Raw genomic sequence first — 15,167 nt, 5'->3', positions numbered from 1 at the left:
TGCTTCTCCATTCCAGCCTGTTCTAATGATCTTCTCCCCCCACATACTGTTTGTCTTGTTTATGATATGTATCTAAATTTCTCACTTACTTTTCCTACTACTATACAAATGTTCTGCGAATATGCATATCAGTGTGAAACACAATGGGGAGACTAAATCCAAGATTAAAAACCTCTACATTTCTGGATATATTCTGCTTGGATTCCATATTTCTGCACAAAACTCAAGAGTTCAGGACTCTGCACTAATTCAATTCCCACTGTAAATTTGTGCAAACACCACTATTTTTAAAATTTAGTAACTTAAAATTTTGACTGCTCATGCTCAAATTTATATCAGTATAGACAAATCTATGACGACAGCTTTTGTGAAGAAAAAAACCCATAACAGCTGCACCATTTTCTGGATCTATACAAATTTGAAAGGTGTGCTTTCAATACTGCACCAGAGAGTCAGCTGCTGATTTCAGTAATGAGTCGTCCAAACACGGGTCTGGAAATTATGTTAATAAAACAATGTCCCTCACTTTTTTCAATTACAAGGAGGACAAGCTCTCAAAAGATTGTTTTTACTAAAATCTTACTTTCATTATCAACCAATCAGGGACAGTCAAACGCGTATATACTATATTTTATCTTCACTGATTTATAGTATGGTACTCGTTCTTTCACATCTGTAGTAATGGGAGTCCTTGAACAACTCAGTGGTTGTAAGCCTTTCTTGACCATGCTGAATGGACACACTGTAAGATAATTTTCAAGTAGCAGAAATACCATGGGATAATCAGAGACCAATAAAATTGAATAGTCAAGTTAGCTCCTCTGCAGGGATGCTGCCAGGATTTCAGGATGTACTCTGTTTTGTGTGTGTGTGATCTCAAATGAGGAAGTGGTGGTGGTGGGAATAGCCATTGTTAAATATCTCCTTAACACTTAAATATCTGTCACTCTTTCTTACTGTTCCACTCTGTTACAGCTCTACTGAAATCAAAATTCTCGAAGAGATGTCATCTCTAGTTGTATAGTAATTATTACTGTGATGTCATTGGGCATGGTCACGTGGCGGTGGTGGGGTCTTGGTTGGGATGGCATAAAGACTATAGGCTTACTCCATATTTGACAGCTAATTATGATGTTGTCAAAAGAATTAAAAAATTTCTAGCAATTCAGTTGGACTCGGATAGTTGATTCATAGTCAATGAACAGGTTCTAATATTGATGTGTTTATTTTGGAGCTATGTTCCTCCATCACATTCAAGATTTGGATATATCAAAGGTGAAATTGGTACAGTTGCATCCTAAACTACTATCGTGGTTACTTCAGATGTTATTTAATGTGAGACTATAATGCAAGAACTCGTAGCTTCAGTGATTTTTGAGTTAAAAAAATTGATTTCTTCTCAAACAACTTGATTTGGTGCAGATTATATTGTTTTTTAATGATACGTTGAGAATTCTTGATGTGTAAAAATTGCGCAAGAAATGAACAACATCAGATCTGAAAATGACTACCATTGGGAAAATACTGATAGGAATATACAGAAATAATGATATAATTATTTAAGTAGAATATATGGTGACAATATGAGCGCTAGTTCTACAACTTTGTGCAAAATATATCTTGTACGACTATTCCGTTGTTTCTAACAGCACTGTAATATGGCAATAATTTCTGTCCACTTTTTATTTTAGTCCCTTGCTAATTAATAGTTTTAGATTCTACAATACTAAGCACATTTTACCTTTTGACAATAACACATCATTATAAATATTTAGATTGCAAGAAAATAGAAGTTACAATTTTATTAAAAGCACTGGTGCCAGTAAGACTAAAGGAGATGGTAAAAAAAAAAAAGAATCAGGATGAACAGATTAGTAGTTTTTAGTAGTGTAGTAAAGAATCCATATATCAGAATGACATCAAGTATTTTTTCATCAATTTCATCATCAGTTAATGATACCACTTAAAAATGTATTGTACTAGATAATATACTTTTTTAGTTACCCATTTTGCAATACAAATAACAAATGATGGCTTGGAACTAAGTGCCAAAAGGTCTGCAGAAAATACCACCATGATCTATATATATGGAAGAACCGAACATAAACAGGTCAGATTTGATCCATCTTGCTTTGAGTTTACACAGATGAGTCAGTCTCTTATATATAATGTCATTTAATTTTTGCACATAGAGAGCATGTACATCATTTGGTCATACATCTGCATATGATACAAAAGTTTTTCTTTTTATTCTTTTGTTGCTCAGTGGTTCTGCCAACTTGAGATCTACACACACTTAACTATGTTGTATGGGGATTCTCTGATGTTCCTTATGAGCATTATCTGTTAATTGTTTCTGAATTTAATATGATTCTCCTCCTCGATGTACAAATATTATTCTGTGCTGTGAACTCCTTTCACTGCCTGCTGTCTGAAACGCATATGCATAACTAGCTTGAACAAGTTACTGTTCTTTATGGTTGTGCAATTTTCAACATCTCACATGTATGGCCCCATGGGTTTTCTCTCTTGGATATCTCTGTCCCAGAAAGAAAAGTTTTGAACCAGAGGTCTCGTTAGGATTTTTAAACTAAGAGTCCATGGCTCCCATTTTGGTAAAAATGAGTCCCATCAGGAAAAGTTGCAGTCCCCTCTCAGAAAACTATGCCAATTATAGTAACTATTGGTTGCCATAGAGTTTAATTTCTTCATTCTTTATAACACTGACATAGCTCGTTTGTCCATCAGAGTGAGTCTGAATTTTTTCGATCCAGTGAAGGTCTTATTCAAAGCACTAAGCTAGGCATCACACTTTCATACACTTGGCTAATGTCCCTTTCAAATTATCAGTTCTAGCAACTTTAGCCCTCTCCTGAATCTCTCAATCTTCATCAGTTTGCCGTTGAGCCCCAAAATGCTCATTCAAGTCTATGTCTCAACGTGTCATGATTCCGAGGTGACGTGCACTGCTTATTCCGTTACACTCAGAAATGAACACAAGAATGCAAGCTAAAGTTGTTTATTTGGTGTACTGCTATAAATGACCACATGTACATCTCTGGGTATTTCTGCCTCTAAATTGAAGCACTGTAAATATCATTAGATTTTCACACCCAGTCAAAGCCTTTGATCTCGCCGCTTAGCTATTGCAGCATGTTCTTTTGATGTACTCTTATAATGGTGACGATGGGAGGGGGGTGAGGCTTTGAACCACTACATTCTGTCATTGTAAATATCATCACAGCTAACTGATCAACACATTTCCCCACTATGCAGGTGACTGAAGCAGGACTGGCAAGTATTTGAATTTTACTGCCCGCCTAAATAAAAAAAAATTGGCGTCCAAATACGCATGATTATAAGCATTTCCGAGACCTCTGTCAGATTTCACTAACATGAACCCTGCCAAAGATTCACTTCTTGAATCGGTGTTTTGCTGCCTCTTATGCCAGATTTTTCTCTTCCATAATGCTGTATTAGGGTTTTAAGTCCAACATTCCCATAGTCAGCTTGTTTAGACATGGGTATATTTAATAAATATAACCGGCATATTATCCATTCAACACGTACATCGGACTCGCACTCAAGATCAATTTTGGGCTCAAAATCACACACTGGTATTTTCAGTGACATTTTTCCAATGTCCAACAGACCGATATACATGAAATTCACAGTCATCATAGCTATCACCAGCTAGTATTTGCCGACTGAAAAAACGTCGTCTGAAGACAAACCGTGTTGTGATTCAACCATTTTGGTTTCCTGTGTGGCCCTTATTGGAAACGCGCATTTGTAAAACTTCCACGATGAAAGTAAGGCTAAAACTCCATAAAATGCCTGTTCCAGGGCCAATGAACGAATCAAATTTCGTTTAACAGCTGTTCATGTCGAGCCGAAGTATCCGTATATCTGGATGTCGCAACAAGTGTTGTGAGACAGCTGCGGCAGCGCAAATTACGTTGCGAAATGCACTTTTAAAGTTAAAGTTAAAAGTTTACTAAAAATTGCATACTGCGCAAGGAACATTTTTTATATCTGCGGCGTTGACGTAATTTGGCGAATGCGTATCACTGCTTTTAAAGTATGCAAATTCGTACAAAGTACGTGCACTCGCGTGTACTGGCATCATTTTCTGACCCACTGTTTTATTCATGTTAGACGGCTAGGAGGGGGGTAGATGCGATTTTAAATATATATTCGATTTTTTCTTTCTTCTTTCTGACAGACCCACCAGCGATTTCTCATTTTGTTAGCACAACCCACAACAGAAGTGATTTTCCTAACCAACCTTCCACTGTCAGAATTAAAATAGTTCGAAACACAACCTCCTACAGAAGTTTTTTTAAGTGCCGTCCCCGGGGGGGATATATGTTTACTGGAACAGCCCTAAGGCCAAGGAAAAAAGTTTCTGATTGTACTGGTTTTAAAGTTAAAAGTAGGCATTTTTTATTCAACTTTTCTTACCATGGGGGGAAAAAGTGCTAGGGCCAACAATGAGATACAGGGATAGTTAATCAACAGGAAACAGTTGTTTTTCCTAATCTGTTGCAATAAATACATTTTTTAGATATTTTAAGAACTATTTGTTTGTATCAAACCACAAAGTTGATTCCTACATGAAATATGTAGGATAAAAGAGATTGGAGATTTAGCCCTAGATGAATTAACCAGTTAGACTTGTACATCCAGAGTGCATCTGGTATAGGCAATAGTGATAGGCAGATACAGAATCTCAAACCCTACTGGCCACTTGTAGTGTAAAATATTTGTCACAAAACCTGTTGTTCTGTGAGGTAATGTGGAGAAGATTGTTTTTGTTGTTAATTTTATTGTTGAATGTCCTCAGAAGACTCGCTTTTGGGAAATTTCCAAAGCTGGAAAGAATGTCCTGCAACTAAACACTTGCAATACTTAGTTTGTTAAAATAAATCACTTCTGTCCATTGGTTAGTGTTATGACTGGTCTGCCTGTTGTCGGGATAATACTGGGTGGGAAATCATGAAACGTGTCTGCGGCATGATGCCCCAGTGCTGGACATCACTATAAACTGTCACACTGCAGACATCGTAGCAATATGACTGAATTTTTTTTAAAGCTACGTTAAAAATCCAGATAACACACTCTGTCCATTGTATTTTGGGCGTGTGATCACTCCATGATAAGCCTTGATGAATAATCTGGCCTATGGTTTCATGGAAGACTAAGTTGCATTTAGCGAGTTGGTGAGATTTTATTGATAGGTTGTGACCAAGCATTTAAAAAGATCTTGAGAGATGTTTCTGTTGATACATGATTGTCATCAGAGCTCCAAAACATGGCATATATTCTTATTGATCTGCATTTTTCATTTTTGCAGTAGGACATTTAATTTGTACTTTGGGCAAGTTGGTCAGGCACTGACAAGAAAGTCTTTTTTATGCTTACCTGGCTTTACTATGCTGTCCAACAGATGGCCCACTTTTTTGAAAGGTCACTTGACCCACCCAAAAGTATACCTTAATGTAACATTGGCAGTAATTGGCTTCAAACTATAAATAAATGGTACACTTGGTAAAGTTGCAGCATTGATGTACAATATTGTCTTGCCTGTGAATTGCATAACATGTTGAGGTGCTCTGTTCAAATATCTTCTAGAAAAGTTACCAGCCGAATCTTTCAGATGATCATTGCACTTACTGATATGTTTGCAAGATGAGAGACAGGACACCAGAATGCACTTTGTGCGAGATTGCATAATGCAACAATTGGCCGATTTTATTTGTACCTGTACTTTAAGGGCTACCTGATCTGTAACAGAGAGATAGTGTCCCAAGATGTGGAGAATTTCGAGTATACACCTAGACCAGAGTTTGAGGGACCTTTCACAGTGTATAATGAACCAGATGAGGTGAGTAGAAACAAATGTTTTTATTATTCCAATCTTTCTGAAGCAGATCGCCGTATATTAATTAAGCATATGTAGTGAATAGTTTACCATGCTATTTAGTGAAGTGTGGTTATTTTTCTTATTCTGTATCAGAGTCACTGACTCTGTAGTTTTGGACCTAAACTCAACCACAAGGATGCAAGTTCATTTTACCAATGGATCAGTCCCAATCATTATGGTCGTCCTTGGGTAAGGGATTTTAATATACATGGCTCTGAAAAATAAAGCCTTGTAAGTGTTGCAGAGCTGAGAAGCTGTTGCCCCATATATGGAAAGGGTGATTATTCTTGTTCATGTAGGAGTGCACATGTGCATGTTTGTATTTGTGTGCATATATTGTTGTACAATACTTTTCAAGACTGAAAACCTTGATGCATTGATTAGGATGGTTGTCTTGTGGATGAGCAAATTTTGTCTATGCACTTAAGCCCATCTACAAAATTTGGGACTAAAGAGTAGTGGTTTTGGGATTATTGAGAAGAGAATTTAAAGACTAGACAAGTTCTGCTGTGCACCAGATATTTTTCTCTTTCTTTCCATTCATCTTTAAACCATTGTAAGCATGATTTTTTTTTTCATTTACAGTGTGGTCTTCTAAAGAGATTTTTTGATCACATACTGGAAGTGAAACCACACATCTTTGTGACATACAACGGGGATTTCTTTGATTGGTCAGTATCTTAATATATCAGTTTACCCTTCATCCAGCTAAACATTTTCTGTTATGGCAAGGTTTCAAGTCGGACAGGGGTCATAACTCCTTAAAGTTTTGCCAGAAAACATTAATTCGCCTAGATCTTTTGCAAAATGTGGAAGCAGTCTAGCTGTCATAGTGATGTGATGTGAGTGGGATCTTTTAAATGGACTAATCTAAAATCATATTTACTGAAACATTGGCTCTAGCTGATTAAATGATCACAGCTATGATTTTATGTGTATCGAATAATTTGTTAACATGTCAGTGAGAACAAATCCTTTTTGTTAGCAAAGCACATTCAAAAATATTTTGAAAATTGTCCCTTACGTGAATTGGTATTAATTTTGAGAATATATTGAAACATTCTTGAAAGTGGTTTAAACATATTAAAAATTTTATTATTAAAGTTGTGGTACTAAGCATGACGACGTTGGAGAAGTTTTCCTTGTCTTTGATTGTGTAATGCCCTGCACTTCTTTGGCCAGAAATGGTATTTAATGCTAGTCCATGGTCAGTGGTCTTTCAAGTGGCCATGATGTTCCCTACTTTTAATTATTGTCTGAATCGTTACAACTACTTTATCCTCAATATCTGTACTTTTTATGAGTTTTATGTTGAAAATCAATTACACCTGGCATGAACGGCTGTAGGGAAGTTCCTTTAGATATGGCCTGTGTTTTGGAGCTGTGTAGTGCCTCGCCTTTTTTGCATTCTGGACTAAAGAGACAAATGTATGCAAAAGCGTGGTTTTGTTCAAGTTACAAATGGAAGTCCAGAATATTTTTTTCTTCAGTATTTCACATTTTTTATGTATAAAATACCCCTATTGTGCGCCCCCTCTCCACCTTAGAAATGAATAGCAAAACTTTATGCCTAATTTTTCGCAAAGGGGGGCTGGAAAGACTGATAGGCATGCATTCATGTATATTTCTTATGATCTGAAATTTTCAGGCCATTTGTGGAAGCAAGGGCAGCATTTCATGGACTGGACATGTCTCGAGAGATAGGCTTTCAAAAAGACACACAGGGAGAATACAAATCCAGGCCTGGCTCACACATGGACTGCTTGCAGTAAGGGTGTTTTTTTTATAGATGTGATGGAGGTCTTTAGGAATCCACATGTCCTTTTGTCCAGTCCCCATGAAATTTGGTAACTGCTGTGGTCATGCGGACATGAATCAATCCCTTAGCTCCCATACATTTTGTCTTGTGGCAGAATACAGTGTATAACAAAATCTTTTGAATGAAAAAAACGACTGTTTTTTCAATGGCTCAACTTGGGAATTATCTAAGTATATCAGACCTACCAACTCATACAATTTTGTCTTAAGTAATCCTGTGAATGCAGCTACTATTAGTCTTAAATGGGTTGCCGTGCAGTTTGGTACATCTAAGAAGTGCATATCATTAAGTCAGTTTGCTTTGCATTTTTTGTTATTCATCTGTAGCTGGATGCCATATATTAGTGCTTATAATAATGGTTTGGTTGTTACATTTGAGGTCTAGCTTACCTATACAAGTTATACCACATGTAATAATGAATTTGCATTATTACAATCATAATTAGATGTGCATGTGACCATTCGTTGTACCTTCAGTGTCAGGAACTTTTTTGTACTGTCAACTCGGCTCCATCAGGGACATGGGTTGTGTCTTGGTGGATGTAGAAGTAGTTGTATTTATTTTGAGGAAATTGCTCACCAATCATAGTTTTGCACCAAGTAACCCATTTTACTTGCACAACTAAAATTATTTTTCTCAGTTTTCTTGGTACAAGGAAGTAGTTGACCATATTCTAGGAAAGTCATACTGCCCTTCTATTCTTTATTGCATGTAAATCATTGTTTGTTGCAAAATCAGGCATTTGATCGGTTGCTGATTGTCTTACTTGTAGTTTATGTGAATACAAATTTGTAGTATATCTAAATCCATGCTGTAAGACTCAAATCTTGACTGATATTTGTAGTCCGATGGTGGCAACACTTAAAATGGTGGCTGTTTGAAAATACCTTTGATGATGATAGAAAGAGATCAAGCTACAAAAGCAAAACAATGATAGCTGTCATTTATTGCAAATATCAATAGACAGAGATAATCCCAGTTACTTCAGAGTGGTACATCACCTTGTAAAGCAGATGAAATCCAAAGTTAAAATGGTTTATATTTAAAAACAATGTTTTTTATTTTCTTTTTTAATGCTTTGAAGAGTAAAGCTTGCCACATAAGAAGTTCCAAGACCATAGTAAAAATAAAAGGACTGGTCTTAACATGGCAGACTAAAGCAATGTTGCTAAATATTGTGCCATATTTAAACGTTACTAATGGCTTTTGATTGGTTACTCGGCACAGCTACTACTATTGATTTGTAATGTTTAGCTTGAGGATTGTTGGGACTTGGTCGTAGTGCACATATTAGCTTTTTTTTTCAATATGCCTTGATGATGCTAAACTCTTATTGGAATTAAGACTTAATAAATTACTTCCATATTGTTTTTACTTTATTTAGTAAAAAAAAAATTAGGGAAAAAATTATTTTCTACATTTATGAAAGCTGTCAAACTTTTGTTGGACAAAATGGTTCATCTGATGTCAAATTACTTTCCTTGCTTGATCGCATGTTGTGACTTTCCTCAGAATCAAAGCAAGTTGTATTGGCCAGAATGATGTTAGCCATGCCTCGCCTTGAGTTAAATGCTTCAAGACTTTAGGTAATGATTTAATCACAATAGCAAAATTGAGAAATGCATAAGACCATCCTATCTTTCAGATGGGTGAAAAGAGACAGCTATCTACCAGTGGGAAGCAGGGGTTTAAAGGCTGTTGCCAAGGTAACTCGAACTTGTCCACAATTCTAGTTTTGAAGTTAATTTTCCATTTTATAATTTTCTGAACATTGAAGAAACTGTTCATATTGGTCTTGTAAAGCTGTTACTTTTTAGATGGCTTCAGTGAAGAATCACTCTTGCTGGTCCTGCCATGTGATTATTAGATAATGACAAGGAATGTTTGCATATTGAAAGCAAACCATTATAGTCATTTTGTCCAACCTCTAGGTGAGTAGTAATGTAAATCTTTTATTTTAAAAAAGGCTCAAGAACCTTCAAGGAACTTTTACTCCCAATGAAAGATCTAGAATAGTTCCCACTTGGTCCATACTGATTAAATATGTATAGCAAACAAACTTGGATTATCTAGAGAAGAAAATTGGGACTTGATAACATTAAATCAAGCTGAGAATTTTTTTCTTTTACAAAACGCCACCTATTATACAATATTTCTTGAAATGACACTGTTTAATTTTACTTCGACAGGTTATCAAAATGTTATAAATGTTATAAAGCTGTATTTAGGACTAAGGCCTTGTAGAAACTAGTTTATTTCAATTCAGAATTGCAGTTCACTTCTTTGGGGTTTAACTTCACATAGTAAAATCTTCCTATACAGTGAACAAACACAAATTGTATATTACCGCTCCAGTGACCTAAGTGGTTAGAGGTTCTGCCTCAGATGCGGAAGGTCATGGGTTTGATCCTAATCCGAGTCATACCAAAGACTTACAAAATGGTACTAACAGCTGCCTTGCTTGGCGCTCAGCATTATGAGGTTAGTGTTAGGACTAGTTGGCCTGGTATCATGTGACTGGGTGGGACATAATGCTACATGTCTGCGGCATGATGCCCCAGTGCTAGACATTACTATAAACTGTCACACTGCAGACGTCACTGAAAATTTGTTAAAGCTACACTGAAAATCCAAATCACACACAAATTGCATAGTTAACAACTTTGCCACAAATTATGCAATTACAGGTGATCAAAAGTTGGCATTGAAAAAAAATGCACGAAGGATTAGCAAGGTACTACTGAAATAGCTACATTTCACAACATAGGATAAGCACATCGAAATATTGATTTTGCCTGACTTACTCGTACAATGCAAGGTGTCCTCCCTGATACTTGTGATGTGTTATTTCCAGGATAATGGTTTTGTATAGCCTGTTACCTAAGAATTTGAGGCCAAATTTAGAAGGAAGATCTCGCATACCCGGTCAGTCTATTTTGACCCTGTTCCACAAATAAAATACTTAAGTTAGACTGTGGTTACTGTGACTTTTACCTTTTTTTAAATCCAACACTCGGGTGGACCCATTTTGAAGTGCTGTTGACAGACATTTCAGCTGGATGAAATGTAAATATAGCTGAGGAATGCCAAAATCAGTTAAATAAGGACAAGTTTCTTCAACAAAATGATCAGCACACTAATATTGAAAAAGCAGTTTGCTTTGTTTTTAAATTTGCACCTGCTTAAATCAACTTTGTCATTCCTTGGCTGTATTAATGTAGATTTCACATATGATCGGTCTTGCTTCTTCAAGTGGTGTTTCTGACCCCATTTTAATAAAATTGGATCAGTAAGCCAATATTGTTTTCTTGTAAACAAAACTCATTAAATGAGGAGTTCTTGCATCTGATAGACTAAGTTTTTTGATAAGATTTTAATAAAACTTGATAAATAAGTTTGTACCAAAAAAAAAATAATTTGAAAAGTCCAAAATTGATTTGTACGTCTAACTGAGCTGGTTTTGTCCATTACTTGAAGTGCTTTATATGTTATATATACTCATTATTATCGTGCTTTTGTTTTTTAATTAAAACACCCCCACCCCACCCCGTAATTTTAAAAACTGCGCAATAGGAAACATTTTCTTTTTCCTCATCAGAGAGGCCCGACATGTTTATGATGTTCTTTTATTTGATTGGTTGCTTGATTTGCATTCATTTTTATTTGTTTAGGCCAAACTGAGATATGATCCTGTGGAACTTGACCCAGAGGACATGTGTAGGATGGCCAGTGAGGAGCCTCAGGTAAATTGATTCGCTTAGTCATTGCGTGATTTGACAAGACTCGACATCATAACTGTTTGAAAACTATAACATGATAGACGCTTTCTTAACATAATGCAAGTTGCAACTTACGTTTTAAAGGTGATTTACCTCATCACACCCTATTGTTTTAGAGGTGATTTACATCACACCTTTTCAGTACAGAAATTTTTCATTACTTGATACCCTCAGTATAGTAATTAATGTTTCTTACTTAATTTGGTCACATTGCTTTTTTTAGTCATTTGCAACATTAATATTTCTTGAAGCTTTTCTTTTATGTTGACTCAAGTTCAAGTGAATTTACAATCTAATCCTAATTTTTTTCTTTTGAATAAACTTACAAATTCAAATTCTGCAACTGACGTAATTGTGTATTAAAATGCTTTGATCTGCATTGTTAAAGACCACTTGCATTGAAAAGAACTGAGGTGATTGTTATTCCACTTGTATTTATGTATCAAGTAAATTGTATTGCAGGTGCTGGCTAATTATTCTGTGTCCGATGCTGTGGCTACGTACTACCTGTACATGAAGTATGTTCATCCTTTCATCTTTGCTCTGTGTACCATTATCCCCATGGAACCAGACGAGGTTAGAAACATTTGTACTTTTTTTAAATCAAATTTTGTGTCCATCCATACATACATACGTTCTTGACTTGACCAGGAAATTGGGAAAAAAAGTTGGGATCCAGAATGGGTTTGATCCCTACCTGCAAAAAGCCCTTTAATTCTGTAAAATATAGAGGGGGGGGGCATTGGCTTGAACCCAGAAATGACGATTTAGGCATGAGACTTGTGATGTCCACCCCCCCATCTTGGCATATCGTCTGCTTACATTTATAAACTACGACAGACGTGGATACTCTGTTGCATTAAATATACTAGTACAGTGTTTGTTCAGTATTGATCATGCTAAATTTTGTAAAAATAATGTACAGCAGAAAAAGCAAATGTATTACAGAAAAAAGTAACAAAGCTTTGGATACAAAGAAACTGCAGATATTGTTCACAAATAGTTTTTGATGCAGATATAATTTAAAGTCATGAAAGAAGAAAAAGATCAGATTTAGAAGGGGAAAAAAGATCTGATGTCTCCTTTTTAAAATTTGGCAGCTCTGCAGAAAAAAGAAAAGTAATGTAGTACTAGTGGACTGACTGGGGGGTAAATTTTTCAAGTTCCTACTAGAAATTTATTGAAGTTGCAAACTCTCGACGTACAGATGTACTGTGAAATACAAAAGTGCAGAGTTTTTGTATAAATCTGTGGGGCAACATTCACTGTAGAACCCCATGCTTTGGGTTTCCTTTACAATGATTGCAATATAGAGAGAGAGAGGGAGGGAGGGAGGGAGAGAGAGTCCATAGTCAAATTAGAGTGAAAGTAGATGTTAGGGCACTACCAGACGTAAGCCTTGCTAAGGAAGTTAAAAAAGCCTACTACTGTTGAGCTTGCATTGGATGGTCTAGCAAGAGCCCAATTAGATTATGATGCATATAATTTAATTGTGTTGACTAATGTGTAATGATGCATGTAATTGCACTATGTAGTGTAAATGTGTAGTGATTTTATCGTTCTGGTGAGTAAAGTGTAATGGTAGTGTTGAGTAAAGTAGTGATACATGTAATTGCAGTGTTTACTTAAGTGATACATGCAATTTCAGTGTTGAGTAAGTGTAGAGATGCATGTAATTACACTGTAGAGTCAAGCATAGCAATACATGTAATTGCACTATGTGGTGTAAATGTGTAGTGATTTGTATCGTTCTGGTGAGTAAAGTGATACATGTAATGGTAGTGTTGAGTAAAGTAGTGATACATGTAATTGCACTGTTTACTTAAGTGATACATGCAATTTCATTGTTGAGTAAGTGTAGTGATACATGTAATTTCAGTGTTGAGTAAGTGTAGTGATGCATGTAATTTCAGTGTTGAGTAAGTGTAGTGATACATGTAATTTCAGTGTTGAGTAAGTGTAGTGATGCATGTAATTTCAGTGTTGAGTAAGTGTAGTGATACATGCAATTTCATTGTTGAGTAAGTGTAGTGATACATGTAATTTCAGTGTTGAGTAAGTGTAGTGATACATGTAATTTCAGTGTTGAGTAGGTGTTGTGATACAAGCAATTTCTGTGTTGAGTAGGTGTTGTGATACAAGCAATTTCTGTTGAGTAAGTGTAGTGATACATGCAATTTCAGTGTTGAGTAAGTGTAGTGATACATGTAATTTCAGTGCTGAGTAAGTGTAGTGATACATGTAATTTCAGTGTTGAGTAAGTGTAGTGATGCATGTAATTTCAGTGTTGAGTAGGTGTTGTGATACAAGCAATTTCTGTTGAGTAGGTGTTGTGATACATGCAATTTCAGTGTTGAGTAAGTGTAGTGATACATGTAATTTCAGTGTTGAGTAAGTGTAGTGATGCATACAATTTCAGTGTTGAGTAAGTGTAGTGATGCATACAATTTCACTACTGAGTGTCCTGATACATGTAATATAACACGATCTTGGTGTGACTTTAATTTCTATATTTTTAGGTGTGATTTTTTTTTTTTTTTCTTGTATCAAAATTCAAGTGTAAAAAGTTAATTATCATTTTGGGGAAGAGATTGTGAATGAATTCGGACATAATACGATTGTAGCATGACTGACAAGATCACCAATTTCTTGAAGTGCAGAGTTTTAGCTTAATTTTGATATAAAGTTGGCTGCTTAAAAAGCAGATTAGTGTTAATCTTGTTATTGACTTGTGAACAATAATGCCATTTATCTTCACAGCATTCTGTGTACAAGTTTTGTTCAAATGAAAGAACAGATTCTCGTCCAAATTTATAAATCAAATAATTTCATTAATTCATCAAAGTTAATCTCACTACTAGAGGTTGTTCAATTATGGGACAATGATTTTTATTTGATAAAAATGAAAGCTGCCAATGAGCTCACATAATTTGGTGGTCTAAGAAGGCTTCTTACTCAAATTTGTCCATAAATTTACCTACAATTTAAGTAAATGCAATAGATGTCAAGCATTGTGCATACCCGCTGAAACAAGTTTATCGACTGAATTGTTGGCAGTTTTGGTCATTGTTACAGACGTGAACCCCCCAAAAACCCCCATTCATCTTAACCCTTTTTATTTTCTAGCTCAGATTATTGACGTAATACATGAAACTGTCCTGCCAGTGTTAGCACTAATTGAAACAAGACATTTATTGTTATATTGTATTGACTAAACCTTGTACTGTTAACTTCGATTAATGAGAAAGCTGGGCAAGTGTACAGATACTTCAGGTTTCAAAAATCTCTTGTGAGCAAAGGCTTCTATAATAAATTGTAAGAAGTCAAAATAGATCATCTGTGTCATGGAAATTCTTGTCCTTATTGTACAGGTACTGAGAAAGGGTTCTGGAACCTTGTGTGAAGCATTGCTGATGGTGCAAGCATATCATGCCAATATCATTTTTCCGAACAAGCAAGAATCCATTTTAAACAAGATGACAGAAGATGGGCATGTTCTCGACTCCGAGACCTATGTTGGTGGACACGTTGAGGCTCTGGAGCCTGGGGTGTTCAGAGCTGATATTCCCTGCAGGTTTAGAATGGTTAGTTAAAATTTTCATCCGGTTATGAGTGGCATACAAATTGACAAATGTACACCTTA

General features: G+C 35.7%; 1 protein-coding gene across 2 annotated transcripts in view; it reads left to right on the top strand.

Annotated features, from left to right (window-relative positions):
* Nucleotides 1-15,167, top strand: part of LOC149796051 (DNA polymerase epsilon catalytic subunit A-like) — a 148,038-nt gene that overhangs the window by 16,334 nt on the left and 116,537 nt on the right. For both annotated transcript variants that reach the window (XM_089965969.1, XM_089965968.1), the window contains exons 9-15: nucleotides 5,777-5,887; nucleotides 6,512-6,597; nucleotides 7,575-7,694; nucleotides 9,391-9,451; nucleotides 11,417-11,488; nucleotides 11,987-12,100; nucleotides 14,896-15,108. In XM_089965969.1, coding sequence (XP_089822095.1) covers nucleotides 5,777-5,887; nucleotides 6,512-6,597; nucleotides 7,575-7,694; nucleotides 9,391-9,451; nucleotides 11,417-11,488; nucleotides 11,987-12,100; nucleotides 14,896-15,108 — 777 coding nt within the window. The remainder of the gene's footprint in view (nucleotides 1-5,776; nucleotides 5,888-6,511; nucleotides 6,598-7,574; nucleotides 7,695-9,390; nucleotides 9,452-11,416; nucleotides 11,489-11,986; nucleotides 12,101-14,895; nucleotides 15,109-15,167) is intronic.

This window comes from Sinohyriopsis cumingii, chromosome 7, assembly GCF_028554795.1.
Source record: "Sinohyriopsis cumingii isolate HCF-2022 chromosome 7, ASM2855479v2, whole genome shotgun sequence".
In the NCBI taxonomy this organism is placed as follows: Eukaryota; Metazoa; Mollusca; class Bivalvia; order Unionida; family Unionidae; genus Sinohyriopsis; species Sinohyriopsis cumingii.
The sequence above is the reverse complement of the archived record's forward strand: the minus strand, read 5'-3'. Positions and strand labels throughout refer to the sequence as shown.